Below are 26,824 nucleotides of genomic sequence, written 5' to 3' on the forward strand. Positions count from 1 at the left end.
TGAATGTGGTTTTTGTTCCACAGGCTGCAGGATTGTAGTTCCTCTTGCTTCGGCTGTCTGCCCTCTGGTGGATGAGGCTATCTAAGAGGCTTGTGCAAGTTTCCTGAAGGGAGGGACTGGTGGTGGGTAGAGCTGACTGTTGCTCTGGTGGGCAGAGCTCAGTAAAACTTTAATCCACTTCTGCGGATGGGTGGGGCTGGGTTCCCTCCCTGTTGGTTGGTTGGCCTGAGGCGACCCAACACTGGAGCCTACCTGGGCTCTTTGGTGGGGCTAGTGGCAGACTCTGGGAGGGCTCATGCCAAGGAGTACTTCCCAGAACTCCTGCTGCCAGTGTCCTTGTCCTCACGGTGACACACAGCCACCCCCCACCTCTGCAGGAGACCCTCCAACACTAGCAGGTAGGTCTGATTCAGTCTCCTATGGGGTCACTGCTCCTTCCCCTGTGTCCTGATGTGCACACTACTTTGTGTGTGCCCTCCAAGAGTGGAGTCTCTGTTTCCCCCAGTCCTGTCAAAGTCCTGCAATCAAATCCTGCTATCCTTCAAAGTCTGATTCTCTAGGAATTCCTCCCCCCGTTGCTGGACCCACAGGTTGGGCAGCCTGATGTGGGGCTCAGAACCTTCACTCCAGTCGGTGGACTTCTGTGGTATAAGTGTTCTCCAGTCTGTGAGTCACCCACCCAGCAGTTATGGGATTTGATTTTACTGTGACTGTGCCCCTCCTACCGTCTCACTGTGGCTTCTCTTTTGTCTTTGGATGTGGGGTATCTTTTTTGGTGAGTTCCAGTGTCTTCCTGTCGATGATTGTCCAGCAGCTAGTTGTGATTCTGGTGTTCTCACAAGAGGGAGTGAGAGCACGTCCTTCTACTCCGCCATCTTGGTTCAGGGCCTATTCCTTTTTAAAAATGTATTTTGATTTCAAAAATCCCAAGTGTTTAAGTGAAAATAAATACAATTTCTTTGAATACAAAAATATATGATAGGAAAATATAAATCATACAATATTATAGGTATATAAGTAGGGGAATAAGATAATACAGATCCTCCAAAGAAGGTTAAGCAATAAAAGAATAAGACAGCTAATAATCAAGAGCAGGCCAGAGTAGAAAAACTCACTCTAACTTAAAATAGTAGAATCCCAATTTAAAATTAGATTTAGAGATAGCAGACCATCAGAGATTGCAGGGAACAGTCTTGATTTGATCCAATTTCCTGCAATGAGATAGCTGACTAATGGCCACAGCAATCTGAACTAATTAACATCAATTTGTTTTTAATAAAAAGCTTTTGAAGCCCATTTTGATAATGAATGCCATCTAGAGGAAAATCAAACAGCTCTTTCTGATATATGTGGAGCCACAGCTGTACATATTTGACCCCTGTTTTACACAGTTGAGCCTCATTGATTTCTTCTTTTAAACTCGTGGACTGAGCACTGAACAATGGTGGGAGCACTCGTATATCTTCCACAGAGACCTAGTCTATGAACAGTAACCCTGCAGCAGGGCCAAAGTGTTTCTGTGCCTCCAACACTGGCTGCCTGTCCTGATGACATATAACACAGATGCTGTCCTTAACAGCAAACAAACAATCTCAAACGTCTGGCCATGGAATCAGTCTTTAGGGTGCAAGCAAAAATAAAAGATTTGAGACAAACTTAATGTGTAGCTGAGCTTCAAGTTAGTTGGCTTCAAACTTAAATCCATATAGAGTGGTCTTTTTACAAAAAGAATTCCTGTGTTTAAATAGAATTCAAGATAGGACAGGAAACAAAGACACTTAAATGTATGTTACTGTGAATATGGAGTAAGAAAGCCTAATTCTATTAAAGGAGTAGCTTGTTAGTATCTCCATGGAAGTTTTCCCAAGACTTTAGGAATAGTAGTTCATCTATTCATGTTAACTTACTTCTCTTAATAATGATAGTTAGTAGTGATATAAAGGAGTGATTTAAATTAATTCTATTGCTTTTGATACAACAGTTTCCATATTTATTAAGTAGTAATTGCTTCAAAAACTGCAGGCAAATATTTTGCATATGCTTCTCTAACTGGGATGATGTGACTTGCCTGCTTTCAATACAGAGTGGAGAGGTAAAACTAAACCACACAAATAAATGAACAAAAAGACTCTAGTGAGTAGGAGGCCAGAGCACTTGGCTCAGACATTCTAATACTAAAAGTATGAATTAGTGTGGTCATTGTTAGGTGAGTGATGCATCTGAACACCTAGGGAGAATGACAATCTGGAATTGTGAAAAGTCACCTCAGTACTTTTTAATGTGTTAACACAAACAATCTACCTCAGTTGTCTAGGATCCAGCAGCCAGAGTTCCCAGGCACTGGTCTTACTTTGTAAGTGGTAATGATGACTACTTTATAAAGTTCTGCACAGTCTATGATTCTCCTTTTGTTTCTGCAGTTTCTGGCCTCTCCTCAGAAAAGTCCTATTTTAATATGGTTCCCACTTGCATGAATAATTTTTTAAAATTTTTAAATAAATAATTTTTTAAATGCACTATGTATTGATATATTAGAGCTATTATTAATTATTATTATATTAATTATAATATTAATTAAATATAATTATTATATTAATATTAATATTAGAGCTATTATTTTAATCACAAAGTGTATTTAATAGAAAATATAGTATTTTTTTCTCTCTGTATTGACTTATATGAGTATAGAGAAATACCAAATATTATCACATAACTCCTTCTCTATGTGTGTAACTCCTTCTCTGTGTCTTTCCTTGGTAACTTGTTCCTGGTTAGAGCTCAGTAAACATTTGTTAAATATATAAATGCTATTGATACTTAACAATAGTTAACTAACTAAATTTAAAAACCGACATCACATTTATCCTTGAAAGTAAGCGTAATACAAAGAATTTGGAACAGTCTCCTTAATCCTGGTTACTGTCAATTTCCTCAAACTGAAACTTTTTTTTTTTTTCAAATTCTGGTCACATGTCAAAATGCTGGTGGTGTTAGCAAATAAAAAAGGCATTAGTATGTAATTTACTTGAGATATTAAATAACTATGACCCAATATTTGAGAGATAATTCTTTGTAACCATTAAGGAAATATGTCTTATAAAGTATTGCCCCCAAAAAAGGACTTTTTGAGACCTACGTTCTTGTCCTAGATCTCTCATTAATTTTGTGAACTTGAGAAAAGTAATCTGTGACCCAAATTCCATATCAATCAAATGAAGAAACTATTATTTGTACTCTAGTATTCACAGGGTCAAGGAACATATAAGAAAACACTTTAAAATGCGTTAAGAAGCACCCAGTGTAAGTATAGAAATAGCACTCACATACAGTTGATGGGAATATACAGTAATTTGTGGAGAGCATAAATTAGCAAAACAACAACTTTAAAAATATATTATTCTGCAATTTCACTTCTAGGAATTTACTCTTTGAAAGAAACTAAGACATATATATATATATATATATATATATATATATAAACTAATAATATTTATAAGTATTAGAAGCATTTCTAAAAGTCTAACAATAAGGGATTGGATAAATATAAATATTTGCCTACATATATATGATGAAATGCTAACAAACAGGTGCTCAGAAAACATTCTACAAAACAAAACAGTAGGATAGAAAATATTAAGCATTTATGGTACCACTCATATAAAATGTTGCTAACATTACTGACCTCTTAAAACATCCCTAGTGGTGTGTTAACTCCACATTTATGGTCACATTTACCTTTATGACTCTGTGAGGCAAAGATTTTATCCCTGAACTACAGATGAGGGAACTGAGGCTTACACAGATGATAGAACATGTTCAAATTCACATAATAAATAACAAGAGCTGGGACTTATACTTGATGAATCTGACTCCAGAGCCTGAGGTCTTAAACTAAGCTTTATTGGTAATACTCTAATTTTTGTATAATGATTGATTTTGGTTTGGCTTCTCCACATATTTTTTAAAATGGAATTAAAGACATGAAAGTCCAATTCTCTGTTCCTCTCAAAAGTGGGAAGATCTATGAACACTTGACCTTCAATGTGGCCACTCTGCCATAGGTATTAGTAGCAGTTTTTTTTTTCCTTTTAAATGGTGCTTTCACCCCACAATTTACCATAATTAGTCTTAGATACTCTTTAAGGTTCTATGCCTGGAAATTTTAGGCATTTAGTTTGAGATTTCTCTCTATATAAGTATTAATAGAAAAACAGAAAGATGTACATATCAAAATGGGTGGTAAAACTAAAGGATAATTTATGTTTTCTTAGCTTTTTGTGTGTGTGGGCAAGTTTTAAAAATTTTCTACAGTGAATATGAACTAATTAAATTAAATAAAGGGCACATTGCTTAAAGTATAAAGCTTTCAATAGATGGAAGAATTCATTTTATGTGTAAAGAAGCTTTGGGTCAGTCATGATTCCAGTTGCTTCCTAAGTACAACTGTTCAATCCCCTGGATTAATCTAAATTATAGCTTTCAAAAAATAACTCCCATCCTAAAAATATTTCAGCAGTTCCTGTTACCTTTGTAAACTTCTCTCTTATTGCTCACAAATATACCAAATATCTGTGCTTTCTTGTTTCTATGCTGTGTAACTTGACCTTGACAGTACCTAGTACCTCTGAGCTCATCTCTTATGCATTCCACTTTCTATTTAACTATGCAGATCGTGCTGATTCATAAATAAATTCATAAACTGATTAAGATAAATATCCACCTTTGAAATAAACTTTCTTCCCTGTTTTAATCTACCTACATATATATATATATATATATATATATATATATATATATATATATCTGTCTTCCTCCTATGAACACTGTGTCATTCAGTACGTACAATAACCATTTAATACAATATATGTGTAATGCTTTACTTAGTATATGAAATTTTCCGTGAGTATACAATTTACTGAATACAATTGTAAATGTTTGGAGAGCAGAGTTTGAAACTTTGCATCTTAGTTATATAAAACAAGGGAGGAGAGTGTTTTCAGAAGAAAAAAAATAGTCAAAATCACATGTTACATACACTTAGGTTATAAAGAATACTGAAAAATATATAATGCTTTGGACAGTTCAGAGGTGACTTTAGCATAAACAATACCAGATAGACTCTGAGGCCAATATAAGATTTGACCATTAAGTATTGTGGTTGATCAGAAAAAAAGCCAGATCTTGAGTACATTCTACTCAGTATAGTCACTTTAGACTTGCAAATATTGACTCTAAAGATACCTCCACTGTCAGATTTTTTATTTTTTAACCACTCCTTTCAAATTGCTCTAAAAACATTCAAGTTTTACCATCAAAACCAAGCAAGCAAACGAACAAAAAGAAAACTGTGTTTTAAGGTTAACTCTAAAAATTATTATACCTGTCAGTCAGGGACCCAGTAGGAAACCAATAGTAAACTCAAAGTGGGTGATTAAAGAGTGCAATTAAGAGATTACTTTCAATGTTTTGAAAAGGGCTTCAGGAAAACTGATAAGGGATAGTACAGAATACCATCCCTCATCTGGTAGCTATGGCAGTGAGCAATCAGCAACCCTAAGGCTAAGGCACAGAGGTCTTAGTTAATGAAAGTGTAGTTACATGGAGAGGGCTAAGGGAAAGACGTTTTTTTGTTTTTTTTTTTTCTTTCACCATCCAATCGCTGACTGGTGCCTCTCATCGGACAGTGTAACTGAAGCCAGAGAGCACAGGAGCCAGTTGATGCAGTTCATCCCTTTCAGCTTCCTGGGATGCAGAGCAAGGTGAAGAGTGGAAGGTAGATCTGGAGGCAAATGAAAAATCTCCATATTACAAAAATTTGAGAGTCTGATTTCTAGAAATCTAATTACTTTTAGAGCCAAGACTGTGAGTAAAGGAGGTAATAAAGCAGAGATCATATTATTTTTCCTTCCCTACACATCCAATTCTCTAAACTTTAAAATGTAAGAGGCATTATGTCCATAAAAGATTAAACTTGGTAAACAAAAGCCAAACTCACCAACTTCCAGAATTTCAGAAAATGTTTCAGGCTAGTTTGTCTACTAAGTAAGTTTATAAATGACCTTTATTTTTTAAGTAAGTCAGTAATTAACTATGCAAGCCAGGCCCTAGTGAACTAAATGCCCAACCCTTGCTGTAGACACCAGAAGGGGAGTCCCAGATGTTCTTCTAGTCATACACCAAGGCTCGACCTGCTGATGGCATGAGCATGGAGAGAAACCCCAGCCCTGCTGCTATCTTCTCAGGCATCTGCAGGTAAGCAAGGCATCTGCTGTCCTAGCTATTTGGTAAATGGTGAGAATATACAACACATTTGTTAGCAGAGCTTACACAGCTGAAGGGTAATCCTTGTTAAATTGAAAGCAAAGAACATGAAAGGGGATTTTATCCATTGTTACTCTACTACTTGTGGGCTAAGAAATGTTTAAGTGTGGTCTGATTCCACTGAGCCCATCTGGAGAGTTGCTCCTTTCCTTCAGTACATGTCTTTTTGAATGCCCCTAATTACCTCTCTTAAAAACAGGAAAAAACCTATTTTGGGATAGAATGTTTCACTGTCAGAAAGGTAGGATAGGTTTAAATGGGAAAGCACTGGAAAATCTTATCTAATCAATATATGATAAAGGATACATTGGACTGGATTAGAAAAATTAAAATAGTGTCTTGTCACTTTTGTGAATCTAATTATATCTTTGTTGCCAGTACACTTTTTAACCTTGAACTCATTCCTTGAATAAAACAGATGGACATTATATGGTAAACATTATAGGAAAAACAATACAATTTAAAACTGTTTCCCATAAATTTTGTTGTAATGCTTCGGGTTTTAAAAGGAGCCTTCTGGGCGTATAAACTAAAAATGAATTTTAACCGTTTATGTTCCCAATGCTTCCTTCATTTCAGTGTTTCCCACTTTCCATCCCCCCCGTTAGTCATTCAACTCTATATTTCGAGGGCATTTTTGTAGAACTAATGGGGCTCAGCACTCATGTTATTAAAACTCTGCTTGGTTTTACTTTTCACTGTGCAGGCTCTCCTAGCTGTTGCTGTCACTTATTAGAGCCACAATGTGCTGCAGGACGGCGACACTCTGTAAACAAGGTATGGAGGGTCAAATACTATGTTACCAGCAAGGAAAGCAGAGAAACAGCAGAAAACCAGAGAGACAGTACGGGGAACAACATATATGTCATAAAGTTTTGGTTTGCATGGGGCTTAAATGGAGTTAACATTCAAATCCCCCAAGTTTTCACTTGCTGTATTTGCCAGCGAGAGTGTGGCTCCTTCACGCAGACTGCCTTCTCTACATGGTCCACTTGTTTCCCAAGCACCTAAGAGTGCAGGCCCAGCACTGTGCAGCCAACAAATCACAAAGCATGCCTGCATTCTGCTATGTATCAAAGTCTCTTAATATGCCAACAAAGTTCTCCAAGGTCAGGAAAGCAGTTTATCAACCTTTTATATATCTTATAGCAGCAATAAATTTATTCTAGTGTGGGACCTATGAATATTTCAGACGCTCTGTGAGAAAAGCTCTTTGGCTTAGGACAGTCATGCACCCCAGAGTTTGGGCTCAAGACAGAGTCATTGTTCTCTACACCACACTTTTATTGCTATTTAGCTCTAGTTAATGCAAAGCTTTTCAAGGTGCTTTCTGCTGTACCTTGCTGTTTAATAAATTTCATTTAAATGAATTTTTAATTTCAAAAAAAACTTTAATTATTTTGTATACTTTTATTTATTTCTGATTACGTGCTGTATTAAACCTTCAAAGAAACACAGGATTCTTTATTTTTTTCCTCTCAAACATCCCATGGAAAATTAGTTTTGTGCTTTGAGTTTTTGTCTATATTTTTTTCTTTCTTTCCTACTAATGAAAGAGGTCACATTACAATTTAGTTTTCCAGATTAGATAATGTTAATTCTCAGGTACCCTCGAAAATTCTTGTACAATGTCTTCGTATTAGAAAAGAATTATTCAGAGACTTATGTTTAGGGCAAATATATTTTAAAGCGATAGTAATGAGGAGGGAATGGAAGTAGAAACTTTTTACCTATTTAGCCAACTTCAAAATTATGCACTATCACGCATGAGACATGACTCAAGGTTGTTTGGGGATTAATGGGCCAGAAATTAGGTTTTTTCCATTTCTATTACATGCACACTTGAGTGCACACACACCCTTTCCTCAGCAAATTACTCCCAAATACTTATTCTTATAGTCAAGACCCACAAAGTGATATTTATAGTTAATCATTTGGAAATATTCTTAGTGAATTTGGCTTTAGTTTGAACCTGACTCATTTGAAGGTTATTTTTGCTTTTCTTTGTTTTCTGTTTTATATACAGCCAGTACCTCCTGATTCTATACTTTGCCCATATTTATGAACTTGCTCTTACACAGAACTTTGTTGTCTTGAACCTCCTGTCAAGTTACTTACTTGATTTCCTGACAGCTTAATTTATTAAAATTTATAAATTTATTTTTCATATTCATGACTTTTGTTCATAAAAGTGTCATCATCAGACGTGGTATGTAATATCTGCTCTGAACTTATATATCTGCCTGATCAGTTCTATATTTCTGACTTTATATTTTTTGATTCACCTCTTGGCATTGAGATTTTTGATGCTAAGATTAGCCCCTCTCCACGTAACTTTCTGTTCCTATTAGATGTACCTCCAGCCCACAAGTCATGTCTGCTCTAAAAAGGCCGACTAGGCTTGACCTTGGGATATTATTTCGTATGAGCTCTCTGAGATTGCTTCTCTTTTCCTTTCTTCATAATTTGAACCCTCTGGCAGAATTACATGTGAATAAGGATAAGGAAAAATACATAATTGTTTTCAATCATACTGTCTCTCCCAATCTATGAAAGATTATGACTTCTTAAGTTGTTGGAGCTCCCTCCCACTCATGCTAACATGAGACATTAAAGGTGAGAAAAAAAATTTTGATTTACAATACAGTTCACAATTGATCTATAATACAATCAAGCACAAAACATAAATATATTCAATAAATTAATACAACACAAACTCATGTGTATGACCACTACTCTGCTCTTCAAATAGAACATAACCAGCACTCCAGAAACTCCTCTCATGCCCTTCTTCCAATCATTACACCTGTCTTCTCCAAAGTTAGCCTGCCTTTAAAAAATCACTGTTTAATTTTTACCTATGCTTGAACTTCATGTAAATGGAATAATAGAGTATGTGTTCTTATCCATCTATGTTCTAGAGTCAGTATTTTTTGTGACTATCCATGTTGTGTAGCTGTACTTTATTCAGTTTCACTGCTTTATCATATTCTACTGAATTAACATTTATTGATTGATTGATTATAATGTTGATAAATATTTGGGTTGTTTCCAGCTTTTGGCAACTAGAGATAATGCTGCTAGGAACATTTTTGTGTATGTCTCTTCCTGCACAAATTTCCACTAGGTACATATTTAACAGGAGTATGAATAATGAAATTGCTAAATCTTAAGGAATACGTATGCTCAACTTGAAAGTCAAATAGTTTTCTAAGCTTATAACAGTTTCCATTCCTATTGCTTCATATCTTCACAGGCATTTGTCTTGTCAACTTCAGCTATTTTGGTGGATCTGTAATGGTATCTAATGTGCTTTCAGTCTTCTTTCCCTCATGATAGTAAGGTGAGCACCTGTTTATATGTGTATATGTCATTTGGGTGTACAATACAGTTTAAAGCCAATTCAAGTCTATTGTCAAAATATCTTATGAACATGAACAAATGTTTCAAATATTTTCTCTTACTCTGTGAGTTGCCAGAATCTCTTTGTGACATCCTTTGTTGACTAGAATGTATTGATTTTAATGTAGTCCAATTTGAGAATCTCTTCCTTCATGACCAGTATTGTTTTTCTCACCTTTAAACAATCAATTTCTATCCTATGGAAATGAATATAATCTTCTGTGATACCATGTATTAACTCCTGGTTGTGTCTCAAACCTTTGTAATTTTCCAATCTGCCCTCTTTGTTCTAGCAACTTCCAGTAGTTGAGGATGTGCCAATGAGACAGGAGGGAAAGGGGCAGGACACAAAGGCTAGATAATGAAGAAGGGGCTCAGCTATTGGAATGTGATAAAGACTGGCTGGAACCAGCTGAAACCAAGGTGGCTTTGAGAATAGTCCAGTCTTTGACTTTTAGCTCATTACACCTTCATTGTAATGCTAAAAAACACGCCCCCTTATGCCATAACAGTTCCCAGGAGGGCCATAAAAGACCAAAGAGTAGGCAGTGGCCCAATTCCTCGGAAATCCCCACCCTACCCTGAAACAGCAAGAATATTTCTCCCACTCATTAGCCTATGAAATTACTTAGCCCATAAAAACCTATGGCCCCATGCCCTGGGGCTGCTCTCACTTTCTGAGATGATCCACAGGCCCTCCCCAAGTGCACCTCTGGCTCATGGCATCATTACAGCCCTGAGCAGAAGTTGAGGGCAGGCACCTCCCTCTCAGACTTATATTTCCTAACCTAGTTCGGATTCACAAGATCCATCACCCTGGATTTTCCCTGCCTTCTCCTCTCTGCTTCCCGCAACTTCTTAGACTGTCTACTGGTCCTTGAGCCCCCTTGCCAACAGGTCTGGTATTGCCTCTGTTTCACGGCTATACAGAGGTATCCCTCTTTAGTCTCCACTTAGGTAAAAACCTACTAAATTATCCTGAGTCCCCAGCTGATTTTCGCCCTGTTTGTTCTGACATTGTTATGCTAAACATCATAAGGGTTACATCCTGAAGGGAACTTTTTCCTCCCAGTATTGTCATCACAGTCCCTTGTGGCTTGTGGCGCTCCAGTCCTACTCTTCTGCTCTGTCTACTTCTTTTCTTCTTTCACAGGGAGATAAAGATCATTTGCTTAGCTGATTCAGGGCCTATGTTTCCTCCCTCCCTCTCTGAATGGCTTAGGCCTTGGCACTCCAGTCACTTTTCCTCCTGCTGGCTCTACTCCTCTCCTTAACTAACCCAGGGGGCCTCCTCAGGCTAGCCAAACAGGCAGACTGCAGGTGCTCTCACTGTGGCCTTTGTCAAACCAACCCTTTCTTAAGACCTGAGGGCCACAAGCCCAGTTTTCCCTGCTTAATTAAACACCTCTTCTGCTGAATTCCCTACCTTGGAATCAGGGGCCATCACAGACTGGGCCAATTATACTATCTCTTTAACTGCCATCAGAACTGGATTCTGCAACACCCCCTTAAGGGGGTCCATTCACTGAAGTCCCTAGTTGTGCACTCCCTTCTCATGTTTTTGGGATACCAGGGACACTGGGAGAGCACCAGGACAGAAAACTACCATTTGGCCAGGATCTGTCAGACCCCGTCTCCTCACAACATCCTAACCAAAAATGGGGGTGACTACGAGCACCCCGAAGGACTCCCCTTTAGGATGCATATTAGCTAATTGGGGTAAATTTAGGCAAGATGGCTTAAGAAAAAAGAATTTTATTTTGTAATACTGCATTGCCCCAATACAAACTAGTGAACCAAGAAATCTGTCCAGAAAATGGGTCATTGAATTACAATACCATCTTGCAGCTGGACCTATTTTGTAAAAAAGGAAAGCAAATGGGAAGTCCCATATGTCCAAATGTTCATTACCCTATTCCAAGATCCAGATCTAAAAAACTCCTGCTGAGTGTGCCTGGCTCACATTCCTTCAAAGTGTCTTCTTCCCCCACAGAAGCTGATATTTTAGATGATCCCCTTATGAGTCCACCTCCTGGAGGTCCACAACCGGGAACTGCTACAGCCCCTGGTTCTGACGGGGGACAGTCTTCCAGATGGTCTCCCCCTAGCGCTCCACCTGGGCTGCTGGAAATCCCTCCACCTTATCCCTCCAGCCCTGTCCTATATCCTCCGTTACCAGAGGTGAGTCCTGCCAGAACTACATGAAGAGGGGCTACCTACCAGCCTCCCAATACCAAACTCTGTCCCTTAAGGCAGCAGTCCCCAGCCTTTTTGGCACCAGGGACAAACATGGAAGACAGGTTTTCCATGGATGGGGGCCAGGGGGGATGGTTCAGGCGGTAATGCCGCTGATGGGGAGCTTCGCTCACTCGCCCGCCGCTCACCTCCTGCTGTGCGGCCCAGTTTCTCACCGGTACAGGTACCAGTACCGGTCTGCGGCCCGGGGGTTGGGGACCCCTGCCTTAAGGGAAGGACCGGCTGGTGACAGAGGAACAATTAGAGTCCATATCCCTTTTCCTATGGCTGAACTAGCTACTTGAAAAGAGAAATTTGGACGTTTTTCTGAGGATCCCAGTCAGTTTGTAGAGGAATTCACCAAGCTGACAATGCCCTATGAACTTACTTGGGGGGGACACACAGGTCCTTCCTTCTACCTGCTGCACCTTTGAAGATAAAAGCCGGATCCTTGGTGCAGCTCAGGCATATACCAATGAACTGGCAGCCCAAAATCAAGCTCTCTACCTTACTGGAGGGGATGCAATCCCTGACCAAGACCCCCACTGGGACTACCAACAGGGAGGCAGATGGCTTGAATGCAAGAGCCACATGATAACTTGCCTCATAGAAGAGATGAAAAGGTGTGTTGTTAAGTCTGTTAATTATGACAAAGTCAGAGAAGTAACACAGGGAAAAGATGAGAATCTGCCCCTCTTCCAGGCTGCCTGGTGGAAGCCTTTAGAAAGTATACCAATGTTAATCCTGACACCCCTGAAGGGTAAGTCCTAGTAAATACCCGTTTTGTCACTCAATCTGCCCCAGACATAAGGAGACAATTACAGAAAACAGCTATGGGACCCCAAACCCCCATAAATCAGCTCAAGGACTTTGGCCTTTGGAGTATTCAACAATAGAGTTAGGGTTGAGGAAACAAAAAGGATTCAGGGACAACAATGAAAGGCACATTACTGGTGTCAGTCCCTTCACCACCTCAGGGTTACCCTCCCTTACAAAGCCTATGATGAAGGCAGGATCTAGAAAATCTGGATCAGAGCCACTGCCCCTCCGAGAAGGGACCTATTTTAAATGCAGCCAGGAAGGCCTCTGGAAGAACGAATGCCCCCAGTGTGGAAAAAGTCCACCGAGACCCTGCCCCATATGCAAACGAGAGGGTCACTGGAAGCTGGACTGCCCCCAGTCCCAAAGGGGACTTGGGGGTCCAAACCCATAATGGCCGAGAGGACTGAAGACTGACAGGGCCCAACCAAACCCTCCCTGGCTGCCAAAAGACACCTGGTCATTTCCCGGGAGGAGCCTCGGGTAATCCTTGACGCGGCACATAGGGAAGTTGGTTTTTTTTTATTAGATACGGGGGCCGCCTGCTCTGTGCTGACTGATTTCCCTGGACCCTTGTCTTCGCAATCCTGTATAATAACAGGGATTGTTGGATGGCCCAAAGCCAGGTGATTCACACACCACCCGCAGCTGCTTACTAGGAAGTTTTATCCTTGCACACTAGTTTCTGTTCATGTCTGAGTGTCCCATCCCCTTGTTGGGGGGACTTGCTCACTAAATTCTAGACAGTAGTTCAATCTGGAGACCCTCTCAGAGAAGGGACCCACCAGGAGAAACAACTGCTCTTAGCCATGGGAGCCTGCCTCAGTCACAGATCAGAGGAGGTCTCCCTTCCACCTCATATTGTTTCTCAAGTAAACCCCTCTGTCTGGGACACTGAGGTTCCTGGCGGAGCTACTAACGTGCCCCCAATTCAGATTTCATTCAGATCCAGTGCTGACTACCCATGGAACAAACAGTATCCCTTGTGGCCCAAGGCCCAACGAGGTATCCAGCCTTTAATAACCAAGTTCTTAAGATATGCTCTGTTATCCAGTCTCTGTGCAATACCCCCATTCTGTCCATAAAAAACCAAAGTAGCGAACACAGGTTTGTTCAAGACCTGAGAGCTGTTAATGAGGTAGTAGTTCCATTTTACCTGATAGCCCCTAATCCATACACCGTACTGACCCAAGTCCCAGAAAATGCCAACTGGTTTACAGTGCTAGACCTAAAGGATACCTTCTTTTGCATTCCCCTGCACCCAGACTCCCAGTACCTCTTTGCCTTTGAGTGGACAGATGCAGACACTCATAGCACTTCGCAGCTAGCCTGGACTGTGCTGCCCCAAGGCTTCAGGGATAGCCCTCACCTGTTTGGAAACGCATTAGCAAAGGTTTGCCAGGTCCTGAACCCAGCTACTCTAATGCCGGATCCCCCACCCCAAGGGTCCCTCATTCACTCCTATGCAGAGACTATTGGACAAGTTTATTCCAGTAGGCCAGACCTCAAGGATGAGTCCCTGAACAAACCTGATGCAAAATGGTTTACCTATGGAACGAGTTTTATACATGAAGGGGTGAGAAAGGCCAGCCTGCAGACAACTGTTGAGTCTGGATCTCTACCCTCTTACACTTCTGCCCAAAAGGCCGAGTTGATTGCCTTGACAAGAGCACTCCAGCTAGGAAAGGATTCCAAGTATGGATTCCTAGTACTACATGCCCATGCTACCATATGGAAAGAAAGGGGACTACCAACAGCCAAAGGATCCCCTATAAAACAGGCAGAAATTCTAGAACTCCTAAAAGCGGTCCAGTTTCCAAAGAAGGTTGCAGTTGTTCACTGCAGGGGTCCCCAAAGGGGCCGTACCTCCCTTATAAGGGGAAATGCCCTGGCAGACAAGGCTGCTAAGACGGTGAAGAACAGCCAGTTCTACAAGCTGCAGCTCTCATACCCGACAGTCCACCCTTCCCAATGGTGCCATCTTATACACCTGAAGAACTCAACTGGGCTAAACGTGGGGGACTGGAAAGAGGCCTCTCCGGGTGGCTGACAGAAGATAACAAGCTTTTCTCTTCCTGACTTACTTCAAGAGAGTGGCATGGAATATATACACTACCAAATGTAAAACCGATAGCTAGTGGGAAGCAGCCGCAGAGCACAAGGAGATCAGCTCGGTGCTTTGTGACCACCTAGAGGGGTGGGATAGGGAGGGTGGGAGGGAGGGAGACGCAAGAGGGAGGAGATATGGGAACATATGTATATGTATAACTGATTCACTTTGTTATAAAGCAGAAACTAACACACCATTGTAAAGCAATTATACTCCAATAAAGATGTTAAAAAGATAACAAGCTTCTCATTCCCGGGGCCAAGCAATGGAAAGGAATTAAGCACTTCCACAAATCCTCCCACTTAGGGTGGGACTCCCTATTCAAACTGGTTACTCAAGTGTTCCTGGGTAAGGGACTGTCCCAAACTGTTAAAAATGTCACCAGAGCTTGCGAGCTTTATGCCCGCAGTGACCCAGGAAGCCACCCCATACCTCTACCCCTAACTAACTCAGCTCCTACAACATCGGGGAACCTATCCAGCAGAAGATTGGCAAATGGACTTTACCCAAATGCCCCTATGTAGGGGATGAAAATACCTATTGGTATTCATAGGCATCTTACAAGGTGGATAGAAGCTATCCCTGCTAGAACTGAAAAGGCAACAGACATATTCAGAGTTCTGCTTAAAGAGATAATTCCAAGATTTGTGTTACCCAAAAGCTTACAGAGTGATAACAGACATGCCTTCACTGCCCAAGCTGACCCAACAGGTTTCCTCAGCTCTGGGTGTTAACTACTACTTCCACTCTTTCTGGAGGCCCCAATCTTCAGGCAAGGTAGGAAAAAGCAAATATTGTACTAAAAAGAATGCTTGCTAAGCTATACCAAGAGACTTCAGAAACCTGAGTTTCCCTCCTGCCTGTAGCCCTTCTATGGACCAGGATGGCCCCAAAGGGAATTTTAAAACTTAGCCCATTTGAAATGACCTATGGGAGGTCCTTTTTGATTTCAGATCTCATTCGACGAGGAAACCCACAAATCAGTCTCCCACATTCTCAGCTTGAGCCAAGTTCAAAGGGCCCTCCAAGAATACAGAAACAAAGCGCTACTCACCCCTACAAAAGAAAACGTTGAGGTCTCCGTCCAGTCAAGGGACCGTGTCCTACTAAAAACATGGAAGGAAGGGTCCCCTGAGGACCAGCTACAACCAAAATGGAAGGGACCATATCAAGTGTTACTGAGTACCCCAACTGCTGTCAAGCTATGGAGAGTTGGGTACATCCATCTGAAATAAAACCTGTATCTTCTAAGTCCCAAAGGGAACCAGAGGGGACCTGCTCCTGCGAGCCAGTGGAAGACCTCAGATACCTGCTCAAGAGAACAGATAAGTGACTTCATGTGGCCGTGCTGGGTTGGCCTAGTATTCCTTGTGTTTCTATCATGCTCTTATTCTGCCGCTTTTCAGAACCCCCTCCCCCTGGTAAACATCTTCTTTGCCCCTGCTGGGTCTGAAAAAAGTATATAGTAATACGATGTTGAAAGCCATGATACTCCTGGTAAGACTTCTGACAATGGTCGTGTCACAGGGGAAATGGGAAAATAATGCTTGAGTAAACATATCTAAAATAGTTGCCTGGGGAGAAAAACTAGTTAATTGTTGGGTCTGTCATAAAAACCCTGGCTTACAACAAACATTACAGGTACAAATAGGTACATACAACAAGGGTATTATCAATTCAAACACATGGAAAACAAAACCTCCACTGATTTGAGTGCAATAGGCAATACCCGTCAGGCCCAACACCTTGCCTACGACTGACTCCTTTTAAAAGAGTGACTTACAACTTTTCCATTAATCATGGCTACTTTTGTTATTCAGAAAACCAGTCATGCTTCCAATGCCACTACACCTCTGGTTCTCTTGGGTATGATGAGCCTCTTTGGAGAAATCCTTGGCCACCAGATGATAATATCACCATGGTGTTTTGGAACCTGGACCCAAACTGCATTCCCAGGAATGCCTCCACTCTGTGCACTTATAATGAAGACCAGACCCAAGGTGCCTTACAGGATAGGGATGGAGTAGACTAAAAGTTGGGCTAGAAATTGTTGGGCTCTATGGAAGTGATGGGTAAAAACCTCTTACTACACCATCTCATCTAAGCCAAGGGCATGGAATACTCCTGGACTTAACTATTTTGAATATACTAATGGCCCCTTGTACCCGTATTGTGATCATAACTTGTCCCTTCCATAGATCTGGACAGCTGCTTCCTTGTTAAATTCTTCTCTTCCCAGATCTCTTGTTGCACCTTCAGGATATGTCTGCATATGTGGCGTTCCCCAAAATGAGGGCCCAAAGACAAGGGCACCTCAGGGAAAAATTGGTCCCTATGTGAACGCTTATCCTTATGTTGATAATAATGTGTTGCATGAGGGAGAATGTATATTAGGACATTTGTTTTCATTTACAGTCACAATACATAATAATACTCAATACCATCCCAGGTGGGCCATCATATTCACATTGGCAGGAATAGGACTGACAGGGGGATTAGCAGCTCCATGGGGAGGCTTTGCCTACCACGAGGTAACCTAGAAAATCTAACCAACACTTTCGAGAGCCTAGCCCTGACCACCGGAAATGCCCTAAAATAGGCTTTCAGCTTCTTTAAACTCACCAGGCAATGTGGTGGTCATGGACAATTGGCCTTGGATTACTTGCTGGTGGAGCAGGGTGGTGTTTATGCAGTCATAAACAAAATCTGCTGTACCTGTTAATAAGTTGGTCCAGATTGAGATGGACATCAAAAAGATTTATAAATAAGCATCATGGTTACACCGCTATAACCAGGGGTGAGACTCTAATGCCATCTGGTCCACCATTAAGAGTGGCCTCCCTAGCCTTACTTGGTTCCTGCCCCTCCTGGGCTCAGTAATGGTCATATTCCTATCCTTCTCTTTGGACCCTGCCTCTTTAACCTCTTGGTAAAGTTCCTGTCTTCCAGGTCTTTGACAGTTCCACATCAAAATGATGGCTCTGCGAGGATTACTGCCCATAACTGCTCTCTGACTCAAAACAAGAAGCTGTCCTGCCTCTGGGACCCCTAGACCAGGCAACCAGAGATTTTTACTCACTGACAGGCAGGCAGGGTTGATGCCCCTGCCCAGCCCTGAAGCAGCTATAGAAGACGGACCATGGCCCTTCTACTTCCCAGAAGAATATGGAAGTAAAATCTCTGAGGGGGAAATGAGACAGGAGGGAAAGGGAAAGGACACAAAGCCTAGAAATGAAGAAGGGGCTCAGCTGTTGGGATGTGATAAAGACCAGCTGGAACCATCTGAAACCCAGGTGGCTTTGAGAATAGTCTGGTCATTGACCTTTAGCTCATTATACCCTCATTGTCGTACTAAAAAACAACCCCCTTATGCCATGGAAGTTCCCAGGAGGGCCATAAAAGGCCAAAAAGTGGGCAGTGGCCTAATCCCTGGGAAATCTCTACCCTAACCCAAAATAACAAGACTATTCCTCCCACTCATTAGCCTATGAAATTACTTAGCCCATGAAAACCAAAGACCCCATACTCCCGGGCCACTCTCACTTTCCCATGCCTTGGGGCCACTCCTCTCACTTTCCAAGATGGTCCAAATTCTGCCTATGGAATGTCTATCTCTCTAAATAAACTTGCTTTTCCTTTACTTTGGCTCGCTCTTGAATTCTTTCCCCATGAAGCCAAGAACCTTCACTTGGCAGTTTGTCCTAAGGACTCCTGCATGTCCCAGGACATGACATTCCCCTCTCCTACAACACCAAGACTTGTCATCAGTGTCCCAAAGGGGAGGGTCACAGTCAGCACCTAGATGAAGACTGATTAGAAGCTGGACCCTCACTCACCAGCTAGGAAAGTATGTAGTTAAGCCCCAGGGAGAAACTAGGAGATGAGCATTTTTACCTGTTGTATCTGCACTGTGCCCTGGTGTACAGCCACGTGGTAGTCGGGGGTGGGGGGGGGGGGGTTCCTGCACCTGTTTAAAAATTGCTTATTTGTTTGCTACAGTCCTTTGGAACTTGGGAATGCGAACCCTGTTGACTATCAGAACTAGTTGATTTTGAGGCCAGTCCCTTATGGGGTAGCTGCAAAAGTTGGAAAACCAGAAGTGTATACAAGCTCCTTCTAGGAAGGTACTGGTGACTTGATTGTATTGTTGCAGTGTGCCAGAGGGGGAAGGCAGGGGTAATGTCACCAGCCTCCCTAGTCTCTGGGGAAGGATTGTAGCCAGCCCCTCCATGTTTGCTACATTCGAAGTTTGGACCCTCAGGCAGCAGTATGCAGTTAGACCCCTTCCAGGGAGAGATTGGGAGATGGGCATTTTTGGGGGCATTTTTTTGCTTCTTCTTTTTGTGCTGAGCCCTGGGGGAATAGCCACAGCAAGTGTTCACATGCCCATTAAGAACTGCTTTTTCATTTGCTATAGCCTTGTGGGTCTCCTGGACATGAGCCTTATTGGATTCCAGAGATAGATAGATGTTTGGGGGCACCATACCTCTGTGGGAGTCTCAAAATTTGGCACACTGGATGTGCAGTAAAAAACTTCCACTCTTCAGGGAGAACCTGGGAGTTGAGGGTTCCCTCCCATTTGTATGGCACTGTGCTTGGGGTAGGGGTTATGGTGAGAATGTGTCTCATCTTTTCCTATCCATTTTTGTGTGGGTATTTTCTCATTCAGTCGATGTGTAGGAGTTACTCAGCTAGTTTCTGGATTTCTTTCAGAGGGAATTACTCCTTGTGTAGCTGTACATTCATTGCATTCCGGGAGGAGGGAAGTTCAGGGCCTTCCTATGTCATCATCTTGGTCGACCTTTCAGCATGCCCTTAGTTTCTGTAATTCATTTTTATATACTTTTAAAAAGTGAGCATTCTACATTTGTTGGGTATGGCATTGTATTTATATCAGTTAGGTCAACTTTGCTAAAGATTTTACTCAAAGACATATGCAGTTACTGATTTGTTGTTGCTTTTTCTATCAATTATTAAGAGGTATTTTACCATCCCCCACTGTGATGGTATATTTGTCTCTCTTTTACGTTCCTTCAATTTTTGTTTCATACATTTTGAAACTACATTTTAGGTGCACATATATCTGTACTCTTACTAGGGATGTAAGTATTTTGTCAGTTTTCTCATGCTTAAAATAAGACTTTAATATTGCCCACATCATAAGGCTGTTGTAAGGATTAAATTAGTTAATATACTTGAAGCCTTTTGGAGATTTTCTGTTGTATATTAAGTAATATATTTTTGTTTTCTATGTTCTTAATTGATTAAGAATGTTTTTTGTTTTTAAAGGAAGCACTTGGGAACAACTGGAATATATTTTTAAATTAAAAAAAAAATAGGTACATGTATAAGCAAATAAGTTGAAGAAAGCTTAGAAAACGAGTCATAAAGCCAGTTGACAGAAATAAGGCCAAGTATATCAGAAATGAAAATGAATGAATCAAATTACACTCCTCTGGCTAAAAAAGAAAATAAAGATGAAGAGATATATAAAATCTCTAAACATGGCACCTCAAAGAGATACTTTAAAAAGTTACCTGAATATACAATGGAGAAAAGACAGACTCTTCAACAAGTGGTGCTGGGAAAACTGGACAGCTACATGTAAAAGAATGAAAATTAGAACCATTTCTAACACCACACACAAAAATAAACTCAAAATGGATCAAAGACCTAAATGTGAGGCTACACTGCAGAACTCTTAGAGGAAAACACAGGCATAACACCCTTTGACAGGGAGCTTTCCAAGATGGTGGAGGAGTAGAAGGACGTGGACTTCATCTCTCCCCACAAACACATCAAGAATACATCTAAAAATGGAACAATTCACACAGAGCACCTGATGAACACTAGCAGAGGATATCGGACACCTAAAAGGACAAGAAAGATCCCCACGTAACTGGGTAGGATGAAAGAAAGACGGGAAAAAGAAGAGGAAAGGAAGCAGGATGGGACCTGCCTCCCTGGCGGGGAACTGGGGAGAGGTTCCTGCATCGGGAAGCCTCCTCACTGCAGGAAGATCAGCTGGGAAAGAAGGGGAGCTTTGGGGGCTCGGAGGAGAGCCCAGCAACCAGTCTGTGGCAGGCAGGACAGAGTGAGACCTACACAGATGGTCTGTGCCACAGCCCTGCATGCCACAGCCTGAGACATGTGTCCACCAGTGCACATGGGGGCTGGGGGCTGGAACGTGGGATTTGGAGAGCAGACCCAGGGAGGAACCGCTGTTGGCTGTGAGGAGACAGCCTGAGAGGTCGGGAGTGAGGAACTCTGCAAATGGGAATGCTTGTGGAGGAAGCACAGACCACCACAGAAGCAAAGTGCCATTGTTGAGTGACACGCAGAGGGCTGGGCCACCATTGCAGCCTCTCTCCTCACACGCTGGCCCCTGCCTCCATGGGCACTAGGGAGGGCTCACACCAGAGCTGGCTTGCGTGCCCCTGCCATCACTTCCTTGCCCCCTAACCTCGCCTGAGCAGCCCGCTCACCCTGATCACCAAATGATATGTTCAATCGCTACACAGCACCCTCCTACTTGGGTGGCCTGCTCGCTGTGATCACCGCCTCGGCCCCTTCCTGCCTGATGGGCTTGTGTGCTCTGGCAACTTCTGGAGCAGACTCTGGTGGGAGGAACACACACAGAGGTGGGGCTGAAACCACAGCTGAGCCCCAGGAGCCATGTGACTAAGAAGAACTGAAACCTCTTCTCGTAGCTGCAGGAACCGTGAAGTTACACCCCCGTGAAGGCTTCCTAAATTCAGCATCTGTGAAACATCTGAAAGGGCAAGTGCTCCAGCAGCTGGGGTGGGTCTGGCTTAAGCAGCTGTGGGCTTTGTGGACACGTATGTACATGGTGGGGGTTGGGCCAGGCCAGACTCTGAGCTGCCTCCATAGCTCCCACAGCAGGTCCAGGTGCACGGCTACTGCAGACCTGGGACGTGACCTCAATGGATCTGTGCCAGTGGCCTGGTGAAAAAACCGCCTGAGAGTCACCAGGGCAGCATACCCACACCAAGGGTGGGACTGAGAGCAGTGCCAACAACAGGTTAGTTTGTGAGCCCACACAATGGGTGAAGGGGGACACAATGGAGCACATTCACAGCTGGTGAACAGCTCCAGAGGAGGAATACTCAGTGGCTTCACTCCCAGTGGAACTGCTCTAATCCCACCTACCTTGCACTACAGATCAGAAATACAGCTAAGAAACAGATCTGAGGGCCTCTACTCCAATAACTAGGGAGCAGACCCCACCCCTGACAGGGCAGTGACAACGACAGAGCAAAGGGGAGGTCCTCAATATCCAGGGCAGGCTCTGGTCACCACGACACCAGTCAAACCCCCTATGAAGGGGATAATGGCACAAGCCTCTGGAGCAAACTCACCCACGAGGGGGCAGACACCAGGAGCAAGAGCAACTATGATCCTGCAGCCTGCACAAAGGAGACCACAAACACAGTAATTTTGACAAAATGAGACGACAAAGAAATATGTTGCAGATGAAGGAGCAAGATAAAGACCTACAAGAACAATTAAATGAAGAGGAGGTAGGTAATCTACCTGAAAAAGAATTCAGAATAATGACAGTAAACATGATCCAAGAGCTCTGAAAAAGAATGGAGGCAAAGATCAAGAAGATACAAAAAATGTTTAACAAAGACCTAGAAGAACTAAAGAACAAACACAGAGATAAACAATACAATAACTGAAATGAAGAATACACTGGAAGGGATCAATAGCAGAATAATTGATGCAGAAGAACAGATAAGCAAGCTGGAAGACAGAATGGTGGAAATCTCTGCTGTGGAAAACAATAAAGATAAAAGAATGGAAACAAATGACGGCAGTCTCAGAGACCTCTGGGACAACATTAAACATACCAACATTTGAATTATAGGGGTCCCAGAAGAAGAAGAGAAAAAGAAAGGGCCTGAGAAAATATTTGAAGAGATTATAGCTGAAAACTTCTCTAACATGGGAAAGGAAATAGTCACCCAAGTCCAGGAAGTGCAGAGAGTCCCATACAGGATAAACCCAAGGAGGAACCTGCCAAGACACATATTAATCAAACTAACAAAAATTAACTACAAACAAATATTAAAAGCAACAAGGGAAAAGCAACAAATAACATACAAGGGAATGCCCACAAGGTTATCAGCTGATTTTTCAGCAGAAACTGCAGACCAGAAGGGAGAGACACAATATATTTAAAGTGCTGAAAGGGTAAACCTACAACCAAGATTACCCTACCCAGCAAAGCTGTCACTCAGATTTGATGGAGAAATCAAAGCTTTACAGACAAGCAAAAGCTAAGAGAATTCACCGCCATCAAACCAGCTTTACAAGAAATGCTAAAGGAACTTCTCTAAGCACAGGGGGAAAAAAAAGAGGCCACAACTAGAAATAAGAAAATCACAAAGGGGAAAGCTCACTGGTAAATGCAAACATGGAGTAAAAGCAGGAAATCATCCATACACAAATATATCAAAACCAGCAACCATGAGGAGAGTAAAAATGCAGGAAATGGGAATTGCATTTGAAATTAAGAGACCACCCGCTTATAAGAAACTTGTATATATCTACAGACTGCTTTATCAAAATGTCATGGGAAATGCAATCCAAAAATCTACAAAAGATACACATGCAAAAAAGAAAATGCAGCCCAAACACAACACTAAAGATGGTCATCAAATGACAAGAGAAGAGAACAAAAGAGGAAGGGAAGAAAAACGACCTACAAATACAAACCAAAAACAATTAAGAAAATGGCAATAGGAACATACATATCGATAATTACCTCAAATGTAAATGGATTAAATGCTCCAACATAAAGACAGAGACTGGCTGAATGGATACAAAAACAAGACCCATATATATGCTGTCTATAAAGGGCCCACTTCAGACCTAGGGACACATACAAACTGAAAGTGAGGGGATGCAAAATGATATTCCCTGCAAATTGAAATCAAAAGAAAGCTGGAGTAGCAATATTCATATTAGATAAAATAGACTTTAAAGACTGTTACAAGAGACAAGGAAGGACACTACATAATGATCAAGGGATCAACCCAAGAAGAAGATACACCAATTAAAATATATATACACCCAACATAGGAGCACCTCAATATATAAGGCAAATGCTAACAGCCACAAAAGGGGAAATCGACAGTAACACAATGACAGTGGGGGACTTTAACACCCCACTTACACCAGTGGATATATCATCCAGACAGAAAATGAATAAGGAAACACAAGGCTTAAATGACACATTAGGCCAGATAGACTTAATTGATATTTACAGGACATTCTATCTGAAAGCAGAAATACACTTTCTTCTCAAGTGCGCAAGGAACGTTCTCCAAGACAGATCACATCTTGGGTAACATGTCAAGCCTCCGTAAATTTAAGAATATTGAAATCATATCAAGCATCTTTTCCAACCACAAAGTTATGAGATTAGAAATCAACTACAGGAAAAAAAAAAACTGTAAAAAACACAAACACATGGAGGCTAAACAATATGTTACTAAATAACCAACAGATCACTGAAAAATCAAAGAGGAAAATCAAAAGATACCTAGAGACAAATAACAACAAAAATATGATGCTCCAAAACCTATGGGATGCAGCAAAAGCAGTTCTAAGAGGGAAGTTTATAGCAATACAATCTTACCTCAGGAAACAAGAAAAATCTCAAACAACCTAAACTTACACCTATAGCAACTAGAGAAAGAAGAACAAACAAAACACAAAGTTAGTAGAAGGAAAAAAATCATAAAGATCAGAGCAGAAATAAATAGAGATGAAGAAAACAATAGCAGAGAGACCTTCAAGATGGCGGAGGAATGAGACGTGGAGATCACCTTCCTCCCCACAAATACATCAGAAATACATCTACATGTGGAACAACTCCTACAGAACACCTACTGAACGCTGGCAGAAGACCTTAGACTTCCCAAAAGGCAAGAAACTCCCCACGTACTTGGGTAGGGCAAAAGAAAAAACAAAAAAACAGAGACAAAAGAATAGAGACGGGACCTGCACCACTGGGAGGGATCTGTGAAGGAGGAAAAGTTTCCACACAATAGGAAGCCCCTTCACTGGTGGAGACGGAGGTGGCGGGGGGGAAGCTTCAGAGCCACGGAGTAGAGCACAGCAACAGAGGTGCAGAGAGATTCCCGCACACAGGATTGGGGCTGACCAGCACTCACCAGCCCGAGAGGCTTGCCTGCTCACCCGCCAGCCAGGACGGGTGGGGGCTGGGAGCTGAGGCTCGGGCTTCGGAGGTCAGATTCCAGGGAGAGGACTAGGGTTGGCTGCATGAACACAGCCTGAAGGGGGCTAGTGTGCCACAGCTAGCCGGGAGGGAGTACGGGAAAAAGCGTGGACCTCACTAAGAGTCGACAGACCATTGTCTCGGGGTGCGCAAGGAGAGGGGATTCAGAGCACCACCTAAACAAGCTCCAGAGATGGGCGTGAACCGCAGCTATCCGCGTGGACACCAGAGACGGGCATGAAACACTAAGGCTGCTGCTGCAGCCACCAAGAAGCCTGTGTGAAAGCACAGGTCACTATCCACACCTCCCCTCCCAGGAGCTTGTGCAGCCCGCCACTGCCAGGGTCCCGTGATCCAGGGACAACTTCCCCAGGAGAACACAAGGCGCACCTCAGGCTGGTGCATCACACCAGCCTCTGCCGCCGCAGTCTCGCCCCGCATTCCGTACCCCTCCCTTCCCCAGGCCTGAGTGAGCCAGAATCCCCTACTCAGCTGCTACCTTAACCCCGTCCTGTCTGAGTGAAGAACAGACGCCCTCAGGAGACCTACAGGCAGAGGTGGGGGCAAATCCAAAGCTGAACCCCAGGAGCTCTGCGAACAAAAAAGAGAAAGGGAAGTCTCTCCCAGCAGCCTCAGGAGCAGCAGATTAATCTCCACAATCAACTTGATGTACCCTACATCTGTGGAATGCCTGAGGAAACAATGAATCATCTCAAATTTGAGGCAGTGGACATTGGGAGCAACGATATATATATACTTTTCCTTTTTCTCTCTTTGTGAGTGTTTATGTGTATGCTGCTTTGTGTGATTTTGTCTGTATAGCTTTGCATTTACCATGTGTCCTAGGTTTATGGCTGTCCGTTTTTTTGGTTTTTTTGTTTTCTTTTTTTTTTTTAGTATAGTTTATAGAACTTATCATTGGTGGATTTGTTTTTTGGTTTGGTTGCTATCTTCTTTTTTTATTTTTAATAATTTTTTTTTCTTTTAATAACTTTATTTTATTTTTTTCTTTACTTCTTTCTTTTTTTCTCCCTTTTCTTCTGAGACATGTGGCTGACAGGGTCTTGGTGCTCTGGACAGGTGTCAGGCTTCTGCCTCTGAGATGGGAGAGCCAAGTTCAGGACATTTGTCCACCAGAGACCTCCTGGCTCCACATAAAATCAAATGGTGAAAGCTCTCCCAGAGATCTCCACCTCAACGTTAAGACCCAGCTCCACTCAAGAACCAGCAAGCTACAGTGCTGGACAACCTATGCCAAACAACAAGGAAGACAGGAACATAATGCCGCCCATTAGCAGAGAGGCTGCCTAAAATCATAATAAGGTCACAGACACCCCAAAACACACCACTGACGTGGTCCTGCCCACCAGAAAGACAAGATCCAGCGTCATCCACCAGAACACAGGCACTAGTCCCCTCCACCAGGAAGCCTACACAACCCACTGAACCAACCTCACCCACTGGGGGCAGACACCAAAAACAACGGGAACTACGAGCCTGCAGTCTGCAAAAAGGAGACCCCAACCACAGTAAGTTAAGCAAAATGAGAAGACAGAGAAACACACAGCAGATGAAGGAGCAAAGTAAAAACCCACCAGACCAAACAAATGAAGAGGAAATAGGCAGTCTACCTGAAAAAGAATTCAGAGTAACGATGGTAAAGATGA

At 42.2% G+C, this 26,824-nt stretch overlaps 1 protein-coding gene across 7 annotated transcripts; it reads left to right on the forward strand.

The window, feature by feature from the left end:
- The first annotated feature begins 310 nt into the window (after positions 1 to 310).
- On the forward strand, positions 311 to 18,527 carry LOC132372011 (uncharacterized). Of its 7 annotated transcripts, none has more exons than XR_009505065.1 (6): positions 5,721 to 5,773; positions 6,137 to 6,252; positions 7,028 to 7,098; positions 9,578 to 9,664; positions 11,717 to 11,904; positions 15,841 to 18,527. XR_009505065.1 is itself a non-coding variant. In XM_059933929.1 (5 exons), exon 5 carries the CDS (start codon positions 13,742 to 13,744, stop codon positions 14,825 to 14,827), a length of 1,086 nt encoding a protein of 361 aa, XP_059789912.1. In that variant the 5' UTR covers positions 311 to 398; positions 6,137 to 6,252; positions 7,028 to 7,098; positions 9,578 to 9,664; positions 11,717 to 13,741; the 3' UTR covers positions 14,828 to 14,960. The 7 variants fall into 7 exon arrangements, 4 of the variants coding, with proteins under 4 accessions (XP_059789912.1, XP_059789913.1, XP_059789911.1 ...); XR_009505066.1 differs by having other exon boundaries at positions 16,140 to 18,527; XM_059933929.1 differs by lacking the exons at positions 5,721 to 5,773; positions 15,841 to 18,527 and adding an exon at positions 311 to 398 and having other exon boundaries at positions 11,717 to 14,960.
- The last annotated feature ends 8,297 nt before the right edge of the window (positions 18,528 to 26,824 follow it).

This window comes from Balaenoptera ricei, chromosome 9, assembly GCF_028023285.1.
Source record: "Balaenoptera ricei isolate mBalRic1 chromosome 9, mBalRic1.hap2, whole genome shotgun sequence".
In the NCBI taxonomy this organism is placed as follows: Eukaryota; Metazoa; Chordata; class Mammalia; order Artiodactyla; family Balaenopteridae; genus Balaenoptera; species Balaenoptera ricei.

Bases quoted from the DNA above. Each gene is read 5' to 3' on its own strand.
- LOC132372011 (XM_059933929.1), top strand. From the start codon at position 13,742: ATGGAACAAACAGTATCCCTTGTGGCCCAAGGCCCAACGAGGTATCCA.